At 41.3% G+C, this 23,132-nt stretch overlaps 1 protein-coding gene across 1 annotated transcript; it reads left to right on the forward strand.

Moving 5' to 3' along the window:
• The first annotated feature begins 4,878 nt into the window (after positions 1-4,878).
• Positions 4,879-22,469, forward strand: EED (embryonic ectoderm development). Its single transcript, XM_075708591.1, has 12 exons — positions 4,879-5,007; positions 7,836-7,988; positions 13,415-13,507; positions 14,414-14,479; positions 15,240-15,365; positions 15,484-15,565; positions 17,144-17,235; positions 18,153-18,286; positions 19,420-19,525; positions 20,428-20,586; positions 21,036-21,109; positions 22,210-22,469. The coding sequence occupies exons 1-12, from the start codon at positions 4,879-4,881 to the stop codon at positions 22,334-22,336; spliced, it is 1,341 nt and encodes a 446-aa protein (XP_075564706.1). The 3' UTR covers positions 22,337-22,469.
• The last annotated feature ends 663 nt before the right edge of the window (positions 22,470-23,132 follow it).

Genomic DNA, 23,132 nt, shown 5'->3' on the forward strand with positions numbered 1-23,132 from the left:
GCAGGTACTGCCTGGGGAGAATACCTCTCGAGCCTCTTCCATGCTCCCTGTAGTAGGGGGAACAACAAGCTTAGTTTTCCAGGGCTCTGCTCCTTGATCCATCTGCCCAGCAGCTCTCTATTTCAAGTACCCTCCTTTCCCAGCACAGCACAGCACAGCCCCTTCACCTTTAGGATGGCAAAATTCAGTGTTACCTACACAGCTGACAAACCCTGAGCCTCTTTAAACCACCACTATTTCTTACATTCTTTCTTAAGTATCCTCTACTGCCTACTCTTGGAGAAAAAAGTACTGGGCTACCTGGACCAGCTGATTGCCAAAATCGCCACCAGAAGAATGCAGGAGGGTGGAGGTGCTTCTGTTTTATATAGACTGCCTGAAGCATATCAAGGAAGAAAGATGCCAGGGGAGATGTCTTGCTGGACCTGTTACAAACAAGAAAGAACTGGTCAAAGACGTGCAGGTGCAGTCTTGGCTGCAGCAGACACAAGACTGTAGAGTTGAAAATCTGGAGAGAAAAGAGCAAGGCAAGTCATAGAATCACAACCCTGGCCTTCAAGAAAGCAGATTTCGGTTTATTCTGGAATCTTCTTGGCAGGATCCAATGGGAGACTGCCCTAGAGGACATGGGGCCCAGGGCAGCTGGTTGATCTTCAAGAACAACCTTACGCTAAGAAAAAAGAGCAGTCCATTCTGGTGTACAGAAAATCAAGCAAGTGCGGCAGGAGGCCAGCATGGATGTACAAGGGACTTCCAGCTGACCTCCAACACAAAAAGGAAGTGTACAGAAACTGGAAGCACAGATGGGCTGCCTAGGAGGAATACAGAGACATTGCCTGAGCATGCAGGGCTGGTGTTAGGAAAGCCAAAGCTCAGCTGGAGTTGAAACCAGACAAAGAGGTGAAGGTTAACAGGAAAGGCTTCTGTAGGTATGCTGGCAGCAAGAGGAAGGCTGAGGAAAATATGGGTCCACTGCTCCATGGAGCAGGGGACACAGTGACATGGAGAAGGCTGAGGTACTCATTGCTTTTTTTCCCATGGTTTTCACTGACATGGTCTGCCCTTATGCTTCCCAGTTCCCCGAGCCTAGGAGCAGAGTCTATGGGAGTGAAGCAGTATCCAGCACAGACGACAGGGAGCACTGAAGCCAACTGGACATACTCAGGCACACAAGACCAGATGGGATGCAATGAAGGCTGCTGGAGGAGCTGGCCAACATCACTGTGAGGCCACTCTCTATCATCTTTGAAAGGTTATGGTGATCTGGGGAGGTTCTTGATGACCGGAGGTGGGTAGATATCACACCTATCTTCAAGAAGGGCAAGAAGAAAGATCCAGGGAATGAAAGGCCAGTCTGCCTAGCCTTAGGCCCTGGGAAGGTGATGGAGCAAATCCTCCTGGCAGCCACGTCCAAGCACATGAAGGATGAGAAGGTGATTGCAAACAGCCAGCATGTATTTACCAGGGCAAATTGATTGCTTTCTACAGTGAGAAGACTGTCTGTGTAGACAAAAGAGGAGATGTGGATGTAAAGGTTTTGCAAAGCTTTTGACATGTTTTCCTACAGTATCCTTATAGTCAAATTGGTGAAATATAGCTGGATAAGTGGACTACAAGGTGGATGGAAAGTTGGCTTGGCCATTGGCTCAAAGAATGATCAGTGGTACAAAGTCCAACTGGCTACAGATTACTTGTGGCATCCCTCAGGGATTGATACTGGGGCCAGTACTGTTTAATGTCTTTTATTGATGACCTGGATGATATGATGGGGGCAATCACAGCAAATTTGCAGAAAATACTAAACTGGGAGTGAATGATTGATAAGCTGGAGGTCAGGGCTCCTATGCGGAGTGTCCTAGACAGGTGGAGGAATGGATTCACAGGAACGTCATGCAGTTCAACAAAGGCAAATGCAAAGTCCTGCACTGGGAGAGAAATAGCTTTATGCAACAGTAAAGGTTAGGGGTCAACAAAGGAGCCTAGTCGAAAAAGACTCGGAGGTCCTGGTGTACATGAGTGGAACAGTAGAGTGCCCTCGCGGCAAAGAAGGTTAACCACACACAAGGCTGTTATTAGCAAGAGTGTAGCCAGCAAGTTAAGGGAAGTGGTTCTTCCCCTCCGTTTGGCACTTGTGAGACCACATCTTACAAGTGCCCAGTTTTGAGCTCCCCAGTACAAGAAATATATTGATGTATGCTGGATTGAGCCCAGTGGAGGGCCACCAGGCTGGTCAGGGGACGGGAGGTCGTGATGTGTGAAGAGAACCTGAAAGAACTGGGTCTGTTCAGCCTTAAGGGAAAGCTAAGGAGGGAGCTTACGCTGTCTACAGCTGCCTAATGGGAGGATGTAGAGAAAACATGCTCAGGGGAGGGATGGGAGGTCAGGATGAGGAGCAAGGGACACAAATTGAAGCATGGGAATTTCTGGCTCATTACAAGGAAGAAAAAAGATTACCATGAGGGTAATCAAACACTGAAAACAGGACCACGGTGGCTACAAAATCTCTTACCTTGAGGGTATTCAAAACTGGACTCAATGAGGCCTTGAGGAACCAGCTTTAACTGGCCCTACTTTGAGCAGGGGTTAGAGATGATGAGCTTTGGAGGTCCCTTCCAATCTACATGATCCCATGATTCCGTGAAGAAGCATGCCTTGAAGAGAATGAATGAAAGGAGTGACACTGATTTACTTTCAACCCACATATATAAAAAGTGTTTCAATGTCTCTGAATGATCCAGAAATATTCTGGTATGTAAAAAACCCCAAAGGCCAGCTCATCTCTTAAGACCCCATGTCTTTGAGGCATTCCAGAAATTCTTTTTTTTTTTGACATTTCCAATTGCAGTCCTATGAGAACTCACATTTGGCAAAATCCTCCCATATATATCAAATCTAGCCCTGCCAAGTACCCACTGTGTGCTTTTAAAATACCACTAAATCATTGTTCCTTCAAACTGACTGCAGATTTTCAAAAAATATTTTATGGGTCTCCCATTTTCCTCTATACACTATGTCAAGGGCCCTACTACTTCTTAGATAATATATGTATGGTATTTATATAGCAGTATCATATCAATTAAACAAATCATGAACTATAATGTACATATATTTACATAATAGCCCCTTGGGATGTAAGAAATGCTTCTCCCATAATACAGTGGAGAAACTGAGGTACAGAAAGGCACGGGGACTTTCCAAAGAGAATCTCAGCAGAGCACAAAGTGAAGCAAATTCTCTGAACTTTCAAGATTGTGTTTAACCATAGAACTAATTCTTTAAATAGAAGCTTGATGAAGTGTACGATGCCTTTTGGAAACTCAGCTCCCCTGGTGTACCGGCCTTTCATGTCTTCTGGGAAAGCAAAAAACAGGCAAGTGGTTTAGACTACGAACTGTCTAAAGAGGCCAGCAGGATTGTCACCTGGTGAAGGAAGTCCTCTAGCATCCAGAAGACAGGAGAAGGCAGAGACCAGTCTGGGCCCAGCAAGCTGGTGATGGAGCCTGGTTGATTCTGGGTGTGGGTGGGGAACCTTGCTGCGTGCAGGCCAAGAAGCACAGGCTAGCTGAGGCTTTCACTTCCCTTATGTTTTGGATGAGCCAGTGGAACCTGCTGGAGCTGAAGGCCCAGCTGGCCATCTGGAGGACATCAGTTGACAGCTGCAAAATGAAGGGGAGCTGTTCTCCCTCCAGTAGCTCAAGGGCACCCATGGGGAGAAGCTAAAAACCCTCACCACTGAAAACTTTGTGCCTGCCCTTCTTTCAACAGATCTGCAGCACAGTTGCGATTTAATCTTAAGATGCCAGCCTGAAAACATCCTGTCGTATTTTAAAAACAAGCCTGTTCTTTCTTTGTGTGTTTTCCCACAAACACTTTTATCACAACCTTGATCTTAGAGCACAGACCTGGGCAGAGCTTTTATTAATTGTAAACTACAACCTTTTGCTATGTATTATGCAATGCTTCATTGGAGCCTACAGTTCTGTGGAATTAAAAACAGGCTGCCTATTGCTAAAAACACTATAGTACATGACCCGTTTTAAGCTCTCTCTTCATCTCCAAAGGTTAGGCGAGATTAAATTGTACGTACAGGGCACGGCTCACCTCTGTCACTGCCCTCAAAGCAATCATTTTTTGAGACTGGAATGTCTCCCTCAGGGAAAAAAAGACTTGTTTCTGCCCCTACAAGAAAAGCAGATAAGACATTGTGCCTGCGGGCAGATTACTTTTCCCCTTTGGCAGATGTTTTTTTACTGTTTATAATTACTATGACTCTGGGAGCTGTGGTTTTTGAAATAAATAAATAAAAACCTGGCAACTGCAGTTATTTCATTTATAGCTGTAGTAGGAACTTGCCAGGGACTACGGGAGCAGGCAGCAGAGCCAAGCCTACCTTCCTTCTCCGGCAACACCATTTTCAGACTAAAGGACTTTGGTCGAGCAAGAGGAGAGCAAGAAAACCCCTTCAGGCGCAAGAACGGCACCCGAGAACCGCGCGAAGACGGACAGAGGGACCGTTACCACCCGTGGCGACGGGGGCTGCTTGCTTCTCCCTCACCCGCCGGCCCGCCCGGCCCTGCCTGCCTGCCACGGCCGCGCTACAGGCAGCGATATCAAGTGCCACCAGGCCTCCGCGCCGCTGCGAGACGGCTCAGGGCAACGCCGGGCCCCGCCGAGGCGAGCGGGCACCGCGCCGCCCCCCCCCCCCAGCGGCCCCCTCAGGCGCCGCGCGCCGCCGGGCGCGGGAAGAGCGCTTTTTCAGCAGTGTGGCAGCTCGCCGCTGCCCGGCCGCGGAACGGGGCGCGGCGCTGCTTTACGGCAGGCGTTTCGACCTCCCCGTCCGCGCTTTGCGGCTGCGTGGCGGGGCGGGGGGCGGGGAAGATGTCTGAGCGGGGAGAAACCCCGGCAGCGGCGGCGGCGGCGGGCGCGGGGGGGGAGATGCCGGCGAAGAAGCAGAAGCTGAGCAGCGACGAGAACAGTAACCCCGGGGACCTGTCCGGCGACGAGAACGTGAGGGCGGGCGGGGGAGAGAGGCGGCTGGAGCGGGGGGGGGGGGGAGGGGCGGTGAGGCGGGAGCGCGCGCGCGGCGGCTGCGGGGCCTCGCGCCGGGGGCGGGCGGGAGCGCTGAGGCCGGCGGGGGGGGACGTGGGGGGGCCGTGTCCCGCTGTGAGGGGGCTTCCCGGGTCCGCTGTGAGGGGACATCCCGGGCCCGCCGCCTCGGGTGTCCCCCGGGTCCCCGTCCGAGCCCGCCGGGACGCAGGGGCATCCCGGGCGGGAGAGGGGATGGGGGTGAAGCGGGAGAGGAGGGTGTCAGCCCGCCCGCCCCGGCTCGGGGGCTGCCCCTCGGGCGGGGGGGCCGTCACGGGGAGGCCCCGGTGGGAGAGAGCGGCGTGGGTCTGGGGGAGGGAGGCTCGCTCTTCCTCCACGTGGGTGGGGGAGAATTTGAGGCCCAAGCTCTAGGCGGTCTCGGACTCCCAAGTCCGCTTCGATGCGTTAGACTTCCTTTTTTTTTGCTGCAAAACAGCAAAATTTTCCATCTTTTCTTGCAGTTTTGTGTCGTGTGTCTTCACCGTCACGTTGCAGAGTAACGTGCAGCATAAATTTATGTGTGCAGCCCTTTGGTGAACGAGGAGTAGGGGACAGTGCTCATAAGCTTCTGTCAGAAGAAGGAGGCAGCAGGGGATGAGGGCTGTAATCTCCAAAGTTAGGCTAAAATCTAGTGTTCAGAGCAAAGGTAATGTGACTGATACAGAATAGCTTTATGCTTGAAAGTTAAACTTCACCTAAGGTATCTAGCAGTCATTTTATGTAGTTACTGCAATGGGGGGTGTTATTTGGGTGTTAGCGTTATGCAGTATGGGGATTTTTCCGGTTAGAGCACTTACCCAGAAAGTGAGGCATCTGGACGACATCCCCCACAGCCTGTGGAAAGTGCTGCTTGTGAGGCAACAAGTGGGTTCGAGGTGCTCCGCACCACTGCTACTGAATTTTCTTTTTTACTGCTCCGCAGCATTTGTGAATCCAAGTGTAATTCGGTCACAAAGGCATTCAGGTTTGCTTTGGTGGTCCGTTGTCGGCTGTCAGTGACCACAGATGTGGGCTGTCTGGTAATTGAAAATGTGAACTGTCTCAATGGTGAAAGGACTCCCTTTTCAAGAGTTTGCTACTGGACTCCACTACTCCTGAAAGATGGGGATTCTGTTTAAAAGTTGGCATAATAGTGTTGGCTTGGAGAAAGGGTGTATTTTGTTCCACAGGTATCCTGGGTGCAAGGTTGTTGGTTATGTTGTAGTTGCAGGTACTCAGAGTAGTGGCATCATACCAGGTGCCTGGTGTTCTGGCATTGACGATATCCGACTCGTCTAAACTTCAGTCTTGTGAAATATCACGACTCTTGCTAGCAGGTGCGCTTGGGAGATGACAATTTGGCAAGCTCTGAAATTTCTTAGGGTGAAGGAGAAGAAACTGGAAAACATAAAAACTGCTAAATCTGGTTATACTTCTTTGGGGAGGGTTGGCTCCTTAGGGATGCAAGGTGAAGGGAATGACTCCAGGTTTGGGCAGTTCACTTACAGGCTTGTGTGTTGTCTTTCCTCCTTTTTTTTTCCTCCTGATGTCCTGATTTTTAGAGTTGTTGGGCAACCAAAGACCGGTACACCTCTACTGGCTTCTGATGATACAGATATGAAACTGGGACAAAGAATAAATGTTTGGTGGGAATCAGTGTTTTAATGTTTACAGTTGACCTTATTCTGTATTCCTAGTAGAGTTCCTGATGCAGCTTCATGTTACACTTAATCTCCTCCAGTGATGGGCTGTTGTCTGCCTCTGTATCCCTTAGTTCCGATCTAGAAATCGCATGGCCTTGAGATGAGTTGTTTTCCCTCACTGCTCTGATGGAAAGTGAACAGACCTTGCCAGAAAAAGAAAATAATGTTGATTTTTAACAAGCTGAACTTACTCATATGGAAGCACAGGGGTGCCAGTTATGATGCAGGTGAAGTTGAAGTGCGCTGTGATGGGTGATGCAGAGAACAGAAATGTCCTTTCGAGTAGCGTCCTGCAGTCAGGCTGTGTATGAAATTGTAGTTTCTGTTAATTGTCCAAAGCTGAGCTAAAACTGCTCAGCGACTGGGTGGGTTGTTTTGCGCACCCCTTTTTTCGGTTCTCCCTGTCCTTACCTTAGCTCTGGCTGCTGACAGTTGGAGGGCCAGTTGGATTAGTTAGCTGATCAGACAGCAAGCTGATTTTCTTTTTGATTTTGTTTTTTCTAACTTAGCTTTTAGTTGAAGCAAGTATCGGTACGAAAGAGCAGGAGGGAGAGGTGGGACTTCCTCTTCTAGTGGCAGTGCTGACTTATTGTAGAACTGTGCTGTGCGTGATGCTGCTGAGGGCGTACAGAAGTCTCCCAGAACGGTTAGATTCTTGGTATGGCTAAGCACAATGTTTTTACACAAACAACTTCTTCCTTCAGTACTTGAGAAGTACTCGTTTCATCTGTGTCAAAGATATTTCCTAGGGAAAGCGACCACTTTATCTTAAGACGTTTTCTTAAAAGCAGCTACCAGTATTCTGAAGAAACTTCACTAGATCACAGTTCATGTCTCTCCCTCTTGGATTAGTCCTCATGTGACTCACGTTCTGTTTCTAGGGAGGAATGCTATTATGTTAGTAATAGATTTAAATACGTGAATCTAAATAACACCAAGTCCTAGAAGATCTTCTGTTCTAACGGAGGAGAAGGAAAAGTGAAAAGGCCAAGCGCTGCCAAAGTAGTTGAATTTATACAGCAGTTAATGATATCTTTATTACATTCTGTACAATTTAAATGTTTGCAGGATGATGCTGTTAGTATTGAAAGCGGTACTAACACCGAACGCCCTGATACACCAACAAACACTCCTAATGCACCAGGAAGAAAAAGCTGGGGGAAAGGAAAATGGAAGTCAAAGAAGTGCAAATATTCCTTCAAATGTGTAAATAGCCTAAAGGTAGGTATGTGTAAGCTTTAATGGGGGAATACTGGGTACCACTTGCTGGCAGTAATGTTAATGTTGACCGTGAGACAGTGTCAAGATAAATACTTTTAAATATCTGTATATAATTATGTTCCGTGCTCATTTGAAGAAAGTACCTTTCTTATTTGGAATAGCTGAAGCTTTGAAGAAAAAGGATACTGAGAAATAGGAAGCAGTAGGTAGTGCTGCAATCAACCCAATTTTTGTGCAGGTTTGCAAAGTTACATGCAGTGTGTTATTATTACGTATTTCATTGAAGCTGTAGCTGTTTGAGATAAATCTAAGAAACTGGATAAACAAATTCAAATAAAATAAAACCTGTGACGACTTGATGCAAAGCATAGAACCTCTACAACTTTTTCTACCTGTTGAAAAGTATTTTTAAAAAAAAAAACGCTAAACAACCCAACAATCTTGGAGTAGCTTTTTCCTTTTCCTCTCACTTACCAGTTGAGGTATTTTCTGTCCTCTGGCAATTGTCATAAATAGGCAATTTGGTTAATTTATCGTGAGCGTTGTGATTATGTGTTTGCACTTGATCTAGGTCATATTTATCTTCCCACATAATACCTGATGGTGTTAAAACTGTGAATCCACATCCCTTTATCTCCTGTTCTTGTGTTTTAGGGTAGTATTCTTTTTTTCTGCACTGGTGACAAGACTATGGTGGACTGAATGAATTTTCTCTTCTTTTACACTGTGGGGATGTTGTTTTTTCATTCCCCAGCCTTGTGTGGGATATTTATGTGGCAAAAGCTGTAAATATGCCATCTGATTTGATTCTTATAAGATTTCTAAATAAAGAAAAGATTGCGTCTGGAACAAGATGGGAGTTTTGTTAAACTTCATATTTAGCTAACAAGGGAATGTGTGCAGCAGAGAATAGTGGATATTTTCTGCAGAATTGCTTTAAGAGGTTTTTGTCATTCCCCCACGCTTAACTCTTGAGCTGTGCTGATGTAGCTGTTTCTGAACTTTGGCTTCAGATGCCTCACTGAAATGCTGGGGTAGCTGAGTGGGAGGGAATAAGAGGTTTGGAGCACGGGAATCTCATAAAGGAGCTTTGCCACTGCAGAAATTGTGATATGAAGTTACACTGGCAAAAGTATCTGGAAAACAAGTTGATCTTAATGTGTTTTTTGAAGTATAAAAATTATCTCCAGCCCTTTCAGGGTGTAGGAGGAAGGGAAGCTCTTTTGTTTCCACCTAGGTAGGCAGCTGTTCCTGTGATATGCAAGAATCGCCTCCGCAGATAGTGCTTTTTGTGGCTTCAAGTCATGCTTCAAACACAGGCACAGGCCTTTCGGCACCCAAACATTTAACAAGTTCTGAGTTTTGCTAAGCATATTTGTTTTCTATCTGCAGACCAAATATTCCAATCTAGTTATTATTTTTCAAGTGTCTTCTGGGAAAACAGAACAATCCCTCACCCCAACTTCAATCCAGGCCCCACTATAGGGTGACCCCGTGAAGTTAAGCAATCCCTGACTTCTGCAGATTTGGATCAGGGCCTGGAAATGGGTTCCTGTGCAAGTGGAATCAAGCTGTGAGGGAGTAAATGTAGTGTTTCAGCTAAGTGGGGTATTTTTATTATCTTTTCTTCCCATTTCTCTTTGAACTGAAATTAATGATAATAATAATAAACATGCATGTTAATACAAAGACTAGGTAGCAGCCAAATTTGGTAACTCCTTTTTACTTAATGTTTGAGGAAGCCTCTCTTCTTTTTCCTGTTCTTCCATACTAATTTTGCAGATACTGTGGAGATGAACTCTAACAATTGAATGTTGTATATCGGTTCAGAAAGACATTTGTGATTCTTTGGATATCACATCATATATCCCATAGTTTGTATGTCTTTGAACTATGCTGTAAGGTGCATGTACTGACATTAATGAAGAGTTAACATGATTTAAAGACGTGGAAGTTAGTATTATTTAGGGTTGTATAAAGTATGTGTTTTTCCAGTTTCCTACTCTTGTTTTTCCTTCTTATTTTGCTTTTTACTCTTATTCCTTGGGGAAACAAAGAAATATGGCCATTACCGTCTGCTTTGAATGTTAAATGGTTATGATTCAGCCTGAAAAACTCAGTGCTTGCTAAATATGCTTTTTAAACACTACTGTGGAAGTTATTTCGGGTGAAATTTAAGCATTGGGAAAACAAAAATATAACTTGGAAAATTACAGGAAATAAAAAACTGCTTTTTTTTTTTTTTTTCTTTTTGCAGTACTAAGTTACACTAAGGTGTACTGTAAGACCTTTGCTCTCTGTGGGCTGAATGGAAATGTGGTTTATAAATGAGCATATACAGCTAACATCCTCGCATATGTCCATATAGGTTTTGCTTATAGATCTTTCAGCAAAGAACTGTGTGTATGCTGCTTTGATGTGCTCCCTTTAAAACAATGCTGTTATTTACCCTACCCGTTGCTCTTGCTTGAGTGTGGCTCAGTGGTTGTTAGCAGTCCAGCGTTGTCTCTCAGCTTCTACTTGCTGTCCCCTGAGCTGGGAATCGGTAACCAGCCACATGCAAGATTCTAGCTTGTTGAGGTGTAAAGGAGAGGTAACTAAAACCACTGCCAGTACTGGCTTGCTTCCGCTTCAGGGAACTGGAAACGCATGTGTGGTTGGTTGGTTCCTCGCTGGCAGTGTGGGTGACAGTGTATTAAAATGTGTTCATGCAGTTGCAGGTGATTATTTTTTGCGTTGGCATGGTATTTACTTCACTGCCGTCAATCTAAAGACAGGTCCAGCCTTAATGTCTGACTGACCCTGAGTTGGCGTTGAGTGAGTAAGGGCAGAACTAACCATTGATTATTTATTTATTTGCCTTTTTGTAACAGTTGTGGGTCTGTTTTCTCCTCTGCCTTCTTTCTCTGGTGCATGAAGAACCTGAGTACTTTGGGTTTTGTGCCCTTTATTCATACCAGGGTCAAGATGGCATTTCACAATTTTACTTTTGGACCAGCATCTGGGTCATTTTTCTGTCTGTACAAACCAGTGGTCAGATTTGCATGACATACTTGGCATCTCAGGATAACCATAAGGTGCAGCACCTAGAAGTGTAATGTTTTTTTTAAAAACTGCTTCATTGTTTAGCACCTGGGACAAAAATTAGAGTGGACAGGCATTATCAAAATAGCTATGTGCTGTCTCTGACCAGTGAGTATGATGGTAGTTCAAATGAGGTGAGCATAACTTCTTCAGATACCCTAGTGACTTCCTGCAAGAGCCTCTGCCTGACTCCTTTATCCATTAAACACCAGGAAAAACTGCGATACGTGCAGTCAGGCTCTTGGAGGTTGTAGCACTTGATGTGAGGAATGTAGTGCGGATGATACAAGTAGTCTAAAGACATATGTCTCGCAGAGTAATTTTTCTAGGGAAATAGGTTGTCTTTGAAAAAGCTTACTAAATACTTTAGGTATGTACTCAAACATAGAACTACGGAAACAGTATGGCCCTCTGTTGTATCTCTCTACTTACTATGTATCATGCTAGTCTGGGTCCTACCTAGAAAATCACAAAACTTATCACAACTTATGCTGGAAAAAATGTCCTATCTTGAGGGGGGGAAAAACATTTTCCTCTTCACTTTTCCCATTTCACTAAATTTATCAGAAGCAGTGTACATGACAGAGAACAAGGTTATTCCAGAAAAACAAGCGCAAAACCTGCTAATACATCTCTGTAATAAAGTAGTAAGAACTCATGCATGTTACCTGGGTTATCTTCATGCAGTATGTCAAAAGCCCTCAGTATTCACCAGCATGAGCTCTTTCACACAGAAATTCAAAGCTGACTAATTATTAGTGGAAATTTTTTTTTAAGTATTCTGTATTTGACCTCTCAGCCATTCTCATCAAGGAAGACTTAAATACACTCAAAAAAATAAGCCTAGAAAGGAAAATTCATAACTTCATTGGACACTACAGTCATGGCCTTGTGTATGCAGTTTTATGGTGTAGAGTTTTCCTCATCCTTCATCTCTAACTAAACTGTAGTGCTTTACAGATGCTGAATACCTGCTTTTTCCTTCTGTCACAGGGTCACTAATAACCTTGCTACTTTTCCCTTTGCTAATATCCCATATCCCTCATCACATAAAGCCGCTAGTCTGTTCTTTGATGTTATGATGGGTAATACTTTGTGCTAAACTTTGAACAATTCTTTTTAATCTGTATTCAGCTTTGAAAGTTGCTACCTCTCTTAAAGAATTGCAGGAGGGCCTTCATCTCTGAAAGGTTTTCCCCCTTCTTTTTCTAGCTCTTCTAACTACGTTAATAACAGACATTGCCTTTCTCGGTAAATAATGCTGTTTTAAATTCTTCCAGGCTTCCTTACTTTTCTTTTTCTGAGTAGTGTTGGACTCCCCACCCACACCCCCTCCTCAAATTTATTCTTTGGTTCTTGGATAGGCCAGAGCTGCCAGGGCTAATATTTCTCCTGTTGTCTCTGAAGCACTGCCATTTAAAGGCTGCTTAACAGCCATCCTGAGACACTTCCTTCCTGCCTGCACTGTCCCAGACAGTCCCCTGTGGGGAGGCACTTTAATGAACATTATTCTTACTGAAAACATCCTGTCAGGACAGGCCAAAATACTGTTATCAATTATTAACAAGCACCACCATATTCATCACAATTCATAAACATGTCTGATTCTTTTTTTCCTCTATTAAACTGATGTAAGCTGTATAAAAATAATACTTGGCATTTCTCTGGTAACTGTTTGTGAAGGCGATCTGAAAACACTTTGTAGACATGAACTTTGTAGCAGCATTGTGGCACACTGGAGTGTTTGTCATGTCTGTGACAGTTGCAAGACCTAACTGTGCTGTAATAGTTAAATGTGGCCCTTCTCCACCCTTATAGCAGTATAATTCCTCTCTGTCCTAATAATTCTTCTCTGTGAAGTTGTAAATCCTTGTGTGGAAGTAATTATTACAGTATAAAATGCGTATAGATGTGGCCTTAGATGTAGAGGTTGCCTTGCTGAAAATTGCAAAACAAAATTGTAGAGCTGCAAATATAACTCAGGAGTTCTGCCAGCTTCTGGCCATAACTGTGAGACAACATTTCTTCCCCTTCACTTTTTAAAAGCTTGGAGGGGGGAAGGAGGAGAAAGAAGGGAGGGGCAGAATGTTCCTTTAACCTCCCTTAAGACAGCGAAGTTAAAATGTGATGTTGTAAAACTGTTCTTTTCAACCATTCACTATCTGAAATTATTTTGGATGTGAACCCAGTAGTTTGAGGAGGAAAACATATCAATTAAACTGTATACCACCAGAGCTGAATTTCACATATATTCTACAATATGCCTGTGGGTTTTGTTGTTTGGGGTTGGTTGTTGTTTTTTTTTTTTTTTTTTTGTCTCTAATCTTACTTTACATCTACAGGAGGACCATGGTCAGCCTTTGTTTGGAGTCCAGTTTAACTGGCACAGTAAAGAAGGTGATCCTCTTGTTTTTGCCACTGTAGGCAGCAACAGAGTGAGTAATCTGTTTTTAGCCATAAGCTCTTCCGTGTAGTTATGTTTGCATTCTTTTTTTCAACCAATCCCTTTACCTGTCTTTACTATGGACACAGGATACTTCATACAGAAAGCTTTATTTCCGAGATATGTAGCATCTGTGATCTTGGGAGAGTTGCATCCTCTGGATTGTTTTATGAAGTCATGTGTTAACTATTTGGGAATTAGCCTATATAGTAAAGAAAAAAATCCTTCAGTAGTGTAAACATGGAATAAGGAAGAGAGGTGCATAAATGTATCTTCGCATTAAAATTACTCTTCATAGATGTTATTGTTTCCAAAAGGTCATACGCTCTAAAATGGGATGAGGAGTGTCTGCAGTGATGCCAGGTAGCTCAGTAGCTAAATTAATGGCCTGTGTGGAGTGAATTTATAGGCTTTTTCTGACCAAGGATCTGTGTCATTTCAGTCTTGAAAATAACTCCTGAAATGCATTCTATGCAAGTGTTGTGAGTAAACAAGAAGCCTTTTATTTCCAGGTTTGTTCTACCTGGCAGTTACCAAAAGTGCTAAACAAGGCATCAATGGCTCATTAAAAGACCAGGTCATGTGAAAGATGGCTGCAGTAACTAATTCCAAACAGCGTTCAATCTTACTAAGACAATTTGAATAGTAGATTTTAATGCCTGGGAAGGACTGCTGACAAGTCCTGGAGTGGTGCTTTTCTGAAACTGCTGTGAGCATTCTTTTATCAAACCATTTCCACCTGTTGAAAACAAACAGATGATGGATGAGATCTAAACCGTAAAGGCACACTACCTCTCCCCATCAGGAAGTTGGTACACAGGTGCATGTGATTTCCTTTTGAAATATCACAAGTAAGCAGCAATCTTTCCCACTTTTTTTTTTTTTTTTCCCTCTCCAGGTTACTTTATATGAATGTCATTCCCAAGGAGAAATCCGTCTGCTGCAGTCGTATGTGGATGCTGATGTATCCTTTTAAGTTAAAAAGCCACGTGTTTGCTTCCTCTTTATCAAAAATGAAGAGGCTTTGTAGAAGAAAGCATAGGAAGGTTTTGTCTGTGATTTAAGACTTTGCTCGTGTGGCACATTCTTATGTTAGGTCCAAGTTTTACCTCTTTCCTGCATCCTCGATTCCCTCCTATTGAAATAATATTAGAAATGTAGACTCATGGAACATGCTGTATTAAAGTATCTGAAAACTGATTCTCCATCAGTTTAATCTTCCCAACAATAATATTTGTGTAACGTTTCACATTTGCTGCTTTACAGTGGTCTCAGTTTCCCTGTGAATTGGAACTGGGTTTAAAGTCTAAGAATTATGTTTCATGCTCTGAAGTGGTAATAACTTTTGTTGATCATTTGCAGTACACAAGTCAGTAACTTGTGAACTCAGTCTTGATCCGTCCTCATTTTATTCCTGGTCTTTGGATGTTTTGGAGAAAGAGGTTGAAAAGTGATGCCAACAGAGAGAAGGTGTGCCTTGTTATGGAACAGAATTGAGGAAACCGGCATCTATAGAAAAGGCAATGTTGATTGTATTTGTAGATGTATAATCAAATATGTATCTTTTTCTTACTGGGTCCAGCAGAGGCTCCTGGGCACTTGCATAAAATAGCAACAAGTCTACTTAAAAAAAATCACCTTTTAAAAAAAAAAAAAGTGCTTCTTTTGCTTTTAAAAACAAAATCTCCTGTTTCTTCTGTGTTCCTTAACATGAGATGTTGTAGGCAGATGAAAATTTCTATACCTGTGCGTGGACATACGATAGCAATACAAGCCATCCTCTTCTGGCTGTGGCAGGGTCCAGGGGTATTATTAGGATAATTAATCCTATTACAATGCAGTGCATAAAGGTGAGTGCTCAGAACTTTGAGACACAGCTTGCATTTCAGTAAGGCATGAAACTTATGTCTTCTAAAATCGTGTAAACATGAGGGGAAATGATAACTTGGTCTCTGAATTCTATCCCAGCACTACGTGGGCCATGGAAATGCAATCAATGAACTGAAATTCCATCCAAGAGATCCAAATCTCCTTTTATCTGTAAGCAAAGGTGAGGAAAAAAGCCTCTTTTGTTTTTGTGTAAATCAGGATACTTTGGATTGGATTTTGGTCTTGAAAATGGCCAAAACCTCCATGAATTTTTTTTTACTAATGGCACTGAACCAGTTTACCTTGAAAGTTGAGAGCAAATCTTGCTCTTTTATGGCTATATACATATGTACATCTTAACTCCATGGCCTACAATAAACATAACTCCACCTGTGGTGCAAAGGGATTGTGAACGGTACTGCTTTTAGGGAAGAAGAAACATGAGCATTGGGGTTGCTCTTTACCTTCGCTAACAGTCATTTTTTCGGTTGTTGAATCACGTTGCCATCTAGTGGGGATGTCGTAAAGTCGCAGACAGCATTCACCACCACGTTCATGGGAAAACTTCCATTCTCTGTTGCTCAGGAGCAGCTCTGACTTTAACTGAACTTTGTGGAAAAAGCATATTAGTGAAGGGAGAAGCGAGTTTTTGGTATGGTGTCTTACGGGCTTGTCCCGAATGTCTAAACAGTCTCAACTTCCTAATCTTGACTGTATTGTTAAGTAAGGGAATACCTGATCTGTCGCAAGAGCAAGGCTTCAGGAATGCTAGAGTTGGAAATGTTCACGTAAGGGGACTTTAGCGTATTTGCTATTACTGATGAAGCTACACAATAACAGGAGTTGGGAACCTCTCCGATTCTTGCAACTGTCAAGTTTGTGCTGTGGGTCTGCAACGTTGAATTTCTTGCGTTCTGTATGGTTTTTTAGGTTCTCTTTTTAATAATATTTTGACATCAGCCATAGTACTACAAGTTTTAATGTGCTATCTCGGGACCAGGTACTATCTCTGAGAGGGCATGAGGCAGGAGAATATTGGAGCCTCAAAACTGCTTGGCTGAGAGATGAGTAGAAAAAAAGGGAAATATTTGGGACTGTGTGGCCTTCCAGTTGATGTTGCTGTAAGTCAGTGCAGTGAACTCGTGGAATCCAAAAGGGAAATACAGTAGAGGTTCCCATTTCCAAATTGGAAATACAGTAGAGGTTCTTCATTAGAAATTGTTAAAACTTTCTTTAAAAAGTGGATTAGTCCAATTGACTTTGGAGTACATATTGTTTATAGAAACAGTGTCTTCCCATCACTACAGTCTGTGGTTCGTAAAGAATAATATTTTAAAGATTAAAAATATGAAAAATCAAAACTTCTCTGAATGCTGATGTAAGAATGGCTGAAGGGAATTCTAGCATTTTTTGGTATATACAATTATTTTTGAGATAAGACTGAATAAAAGCATGTTTTTCAAGATCAGATGACTCTTTGCTTTTTGGATGATCTAAAGATCCAAGGATATTTTTGTTAGAAGCTGTCCCTAGGGGAGGAGGGTGGGCACGCTTTGTCAATTACAGAATTACTCTAACAATAGTTTAGTTGTAACGGCAATTTTAGTTAATGCAGTTCCATTGTTTCTTACAAGTGAAGAAGAACTAAGTGCCTTTTTGATGTTTACACGAACATCTGTTATTGAAAGTAGTTAAGCTGAAATATATTATTCATATGTACATATAAAAAGCAGCATGTAATTTTATTTGTTCTTTATAGATCATGCATTGAGACTGTGGAACATCCAGACAGACACGCTGGTTGCAATATTTGGAGGAGTAGAAGGGCACAGGGATGAGGTGTTAAGTGCAGTAAGTGGAAGACTGTGGGGCAGTGATTTAGATTTACAAAGGGTAGTAAGCCTACCGTATGCAACTTTTTATCCTCTTGTGCACTGTTTTGATATTATACCTAATTTAAAAAATCTTGAAGTGCATAAATACTGTTTTAAGGGGATAGACAAGTTTAAATCTAAGGTGGTTTGATTGACCTGGCCACCTCTCAATATACAGGACAGGTGTTCACTTTCTGCTAGTTTTCTCACAGTGCAGCCTAGAAGTAAACAAAATAGAGCTCAGTGGGGCTAGAAAGAGTAAAAAGTTTTCATGATGGTCCCACTTTTGAAGTTCTTGAGGTCTTATCAAGCTGAAGCAGCAAGAACAACTAAGCCTTGAGAGACATGGTAGTGAAGGAAAGAACTTACTTCAGGTGAGTTATGCTGCATTTCAGTGGCTGTGAACAGACACTGGTACCCAGCAAAAATCAGCTAGAATAGGTGACTTTTAATACGCTGTTCCTAAGAACTGTTTCCATTCCTGTTGTATAACCTGAAAAGTGAGGGGTGCATCTGTATGAAACCTGACACTGTATTATTCTCTTGTGGTTCTAAATAGTCATCACCCATGTGGTAGCCCTGGAATTCTGCCGAAGTTGCTCCATAAAATGAAACCTAGGGAATTTACTGAGGGGGGAGCATTAGCAGTAGATTTATTGTCTGTCAGTGCTGTTGAATATGCCTCCCTTTCTTGAGAGAGAGTAAATATAATTATTAAGATACTGTGCTACTTTGCAGTGAGCAGGTTTAAGTCATTATTTTTCTATTTGAAATACACACTTTTATTGTATTCTCTAAGCCAAAAATGCTGTTTTGATGGAAATGATGGACTAAAATCTGAGTTGATACAATGCACCTTAGGCTGGGGTCGTCAAAATTATTTCATATACATAGGATTATGACCTTCTTGGTGAAAAAATCATGTCCTGTGGGATGGATCACTCTCTAAAACTCTGGAGAATTAATTCCAAGAGAATGATAAATGCCATCAAAGAGTCTTATGAGTACAACCCAAATAAAACCAACAGGTATGTAGTCTTCGTCTTCTTGGCTGTCTTTGCAAAACATGAATATTCTCATCAATGGCCCAGATTAATTCCTATCTAAATTGGGAGTTCTTGGGGATAGCGAGTGACCTGGGGGTTGTGCTGCATACTGAATCCCTCTGCAAGATGTGTCTTATTGATGTTTGCTTCAGTAGAATTTTACTGAATTAAGATTTAAAGTCCTGATGCTTTTATTTGTAAATATATTAATTATTTCTTATCTGCTTGACTAGAAAATATCTGGAACTATTATCTTTATAATTCTTAATTAAACACAGTGAAATACAAGCTTGTCAATGGCTTTTCTTTCTCTCACCTCAAAATTCCTAGGAAGCAATCAAATCCATGTAATTAAATATAGCAAATAGTTTATGTTGGGTAGTTATTACTAATTATTGTATCTGTTATCTGACTTTGGGGTGGGGACAAAACCGTTTATGTAGTAATAACCTGAATTTTCATCATGCTCTGATGTGACCTCAGATATGAATAAATTGTCAAGTAAACATAGCAATTAGATACATGCTAGATAAATCCTCCTTTATGAAGTTCATCAACTTTTTAATCTTAACTTCCAGTTAAACCATTGAGAGAATTGAAGAGTCTAAAACACACTGAACATGTTCAGCAATGAGACTAGCTGTGAAAATACTCTCGCTTTTTTTGGTAATGTTACCAAATATTAAATGATGCTTTTTTAGCGTGCTTTTTTAAAATTATGGGTTTTTTTCTAGTGTGCTTTTCTGTTTAACAGTTTAGATGTTGCAAAAGCAGCATCAGGAAAACTGAGCTTTAATTTGTTCTTGAAGTATTTGGCATGGAAGCTGTATTCGGCATCTGAAGGAGTGGTTTTGTTTAGCACTGTCTCGGCACAGTCTTGTACGGTGGGAAACATTTCATCAGGAATGAGATGAAAACAGGGACTGTTCCCACTGTTTAAATAAAAACCCTAACAGCAGAACAACATACAAAATCGACTTTGTTATAAAAGTGTTAAAACAACAACAGAGACAGGCTTGTCCTTTTAACATTGAGATATCTTAAAACTGGTCATTAAAAATTAGACTTGTGCTTCTGTGTTTCTCCGAACCTCACTTGGCAATTTTTCTCCATAGGCCTTTTATTTCCCAGAAAATTCACTTTCCTGACTTTTCTACGAGAGACATACATAGAAACTATGTTGACTGTGTACGATGGTTGGGAGATCTAATTCTTTCCAAGGTAAAGTGGCAGCTTTTTCAGCTATATTACTCATACTTGCTTGTTTTGAGGATCTTAAACAGTAGAAGTGTTACTAGAATTTGGGTTGTAGGTTAACTTAATATGCTAGGTCAAATGATTTTATGCAGTGTATTGTGAATTTTGTCAGCTGTCAGGATGTGTGGATAAGCAGCTTGTACTTAAAAAGCAAAATTATTACTACAGCTGTACCTCTGCTAAAAGTACAGGGAAACCAACTAACCAGATTGGTAGAGAATACAGAAGGAGAATATATACATACAGATGAGGGGTCTTGCTGCTAAAGGGAGAAATGAGGGTTCCCTTAATGGACTAACTTCGATTTGTGTTTGCGTCCACCAGTACCATTTACTTGCAGATAATAAACTGGGCGGCCTTACTGCCTCTTTGCCAGAAATTGTTGCATGCATGGTCCTGTTGGTTGGAGGGGTTGGGTAAACAGTCCTCAAGTCTAGGTTCACCTAAACTGCTCATGCAAGTGTGTTCGAGCACATCTGGTTGACTTCCTCTGAAGTGGGTGAGGTGGGGCTTGTGCAGTCCTGTCACCTGGCAAAGCTGTGAGGGCAGCAGGCTCCCAGCGATGGGCAGTGACGTATTGTTGATGAGGACAGAGTTTCTAAGGACAGAGGTGAGAGTTTCAGTTTTATGGTTATTTTTAATGTAGTTGGGGAAGCTGTGAGGTGAAATGTTTTTATCCTCGTGTTTATAGCTAGACTGCTATATAAATTGTGTAATATAATTGTATAATAATTGTATAATTGTATAATAATATAGTTTATAATATAAATTATTTATAATGTAAATTATACAGTTTCTAATATAAATTGTGCAGTATAAATTGTAAATATAGGTGATTGGGGTTTTTTTCCACTGTTTCCCCCTAGTCTTGTGAAAATGCTATTGTGTGCTGGAAACCTGGCAAAATGGAAGATGATATAGATAAAATCAAGCCCAGTGAGTCAAATGTGACCATACTTGGGAGATTTGATTACAGCCAGTGTGATATATGGTACATGAGGTTTTCAATGGATTTCTGGCAAAAGGTATGTGTGAGCTTTGACTTTGCTGTATTTGAAGGTGCGTAGCTTTTCATTGATTCCATATTTATGGATGTGGGAAGTCTTGGTTCATGTGATGTGATGTTTGAGAAGCAGAATGATTTACTGCAAGGGGCTTTATATGAAACAGGAGGAGCTCCAGATTTTTCCTTCTGGGTTCTGCCTGATGGAAAAAGTTCTACCAAAGATATATTAATTTTCGACTAAAGATATGTTTACTGATATCTTCCTCCCCCATCTGCAGAGGTGGATAATAAAGTTGGAGAAAGGAGGCAAATTTTATACCTTTCCTAGACCCTCCAAGAAACTCATTAAGTCATTGATGTTCAAACATTCACACGTAATTTATTAGCTATAGAGCCTTTATAAAATTCCGACTTCCATTCTTTGAGGTAGTATTTTAAAACTTCTATATCCTCTGCTTTCCTTTAAAGATGCTTGCTCTGGGCAATCAGGTTGGCAAACTTTATGTTTGGGATTTAGAAATAGAGGATCCTCATAAAGCCAAGTGAGTACTTTTTAAATTTTATTTTTGTTAAGACAGGGAGTTGGGGTACTTTCCTTTTCCCTTTACTTGATAACTATAGAAATTCTTTAACAGGAGTAGTCACCTTCCATTTTAACTACTAGGTAAATAAATGAACATTCTGAGCCCCTGAAGGTTAACATTTACTATTTTTTACTGATTCATTATTTATATTACAGTAGTGCCAAGAGGCCCCAATCAGATTGTGCTGGGCACCATATGTCAATACAGTAAAAGACAATTTGTTCCTCAAAGAGCTTACAAAGTAATTAGGTGGAAAATTTACAAAGCAATTAAGGGAAGATAGGCTAGGTGGGTGTAGCACGTGGCAAAGGAGAAATAGGTGAAAAGACTAGAGTAATGAGAGTATAAACGGTAGCTATGAGCATGATGCGGAGAAAACAGTATGGCTTTCCAGTTCCTCACCTGCGTGGCCAGGAGATTTTACAGCATGTCTTTTTTTTTGTCTTTCTTTTTTAAATATATATAAAAAAATATATAAAAATACAAATACATATAAATAAAAATATTATATATATGAAAATAATATGCACATTATGTATATAATATATGCATTATATTTATATACACACTACATATTAAATTGTATATACTTCTTTTTACTTTTTTCATATATAATACACACACACGTATTTATATACAAAATATATATAAAGTATCTATATAAATACGTTTGTGTGTGTGTGTATATATATATATATAAAAAAAAGTACGAAGTTCCTGAAAATGCTGAAGTCTTCAATCACCCAATTATGATACTGTATTCCTAACCACTGGGAGAGAACATTGGTGATGAAGTCCTAAATAACATGATTCAATAAGCTTTCAGTCAGTGCTTCAGTGAAAATTGGGTGGATGAGAAATGGCAGTGGGTGAACAGGAAATTACTGCTTTCCCAAGTCCACGTTTGGAATACAAAATACACCATGAAGGGTGTAATCCTGTTGCCCTCCAATTTCTCCTAGGCCACATAAGTAAGAGGTTGGTGAAACAGCGCTCCATAATGTAGTATGTAAGTTCAGATTTAACATTGCAGCTGAATAATTTTCTTTTATTTATAGGTGTACGACCCTTACTCATCCTAAATGTGTGGCTGCCATTCGACAAACCAGTTTTAGCAGGGATAGTAGTATCCTTATAGCTGTGTGTGATGATGCCAGTATCTGGCGCTGGGACAGACTACGATAAATTACTTTTTCTTAATTCAAAGTAGAAAATATATTTTCAAATTATAATATAGCCTGTTAACTCGCTAGTACGGTAGATGCATTTAGTGTAGACTTTCTCGAAGGTTTGGCAGGCTGGAGCTGAACTTAGTGATGTTTACATTCTGTGTATTGTTCTGCTTGAAACTGCTGCTTTTAATAAAAAGAAGTATTTTTGTAAAGTTTTCTGAATTGTCCATTTTAATTATTTCCCACAATGAGTTTTTGCTTATGGCCTATGAAATTCCTTTGCATACAGCTATCACATAAATATACGGTAACTTGCTAGAAATTTGGTAAGTGTATGCTTGCAGCTGTCTGTGCCTTTTTGACTGAAAACCCAATGAAGCTATTGAATATTATCCAGGGACCACACAAAGGAAATACTGCATTTAGGAACATAGTATAAATAAATGTTAAATCACTGCTAAAAATATTTTGAACTCATTCCTTAAGTTAGTTGCATATTGAAATTGATTATGTTTTAATAATCTCAAAATGGGATGTGCTTTTCACCATTTTTGTTGCTCATTAGGGGGAAAAAAACTACCAGCCTTTTTTTTTTTTTTTGTGGATCACATTGCTCCACTGTTTGGATTCTGTCTGTTTAGATATGCGATTATCAAAGTTAGTTATTGGAAATATATTTTAATTGTCTCTATTGTTAGTATCCCCAAAGAGCCTCATCAATGTTCTACTTTCCCTAGGAATAATGAATTCTAAAATCAATACTATTTCATATAAGTTTAAAATATGTACAATTAATAAAAATGAAAGGC

Source organism: Pelecanus crispus, chromosome 1, assembly GCF_030463565.1.
Source record: "Pelecanus crispus isolate bPelCri1 chromosome 1, bPelCri1.pri, whole genome shotgun sequence".
Lineage (NCBI taxonomy): Eukaryota > Metazoa > Chordata > Aves > Pelecaniformes > Pelecanidae > Pelecanus > Pelecanus crispus.

Coding starts and splice junctions, on each gene's coding strand:
- EED (XM_075708591.1), top strand. CDS start 4,879: ATGTCTGAGCGGGGAGAAACCCCGGCAGCGGCGGCGGCGGCGGGCGCG. Junction 7,989..13,414: donor AATGTGTAAATAGCCTAAAG/GTAGGTATGTGT, acceptor TTACATCTACAG/GAGGACCATGGTCAGCCTTT. Junction 21,110..22,209: donor GAGGATCCTCATAAAGCCAA/GTGAGTACTTTT, acceptor TTTTATTTATAG/GTGTACGACCCTTACTCATC.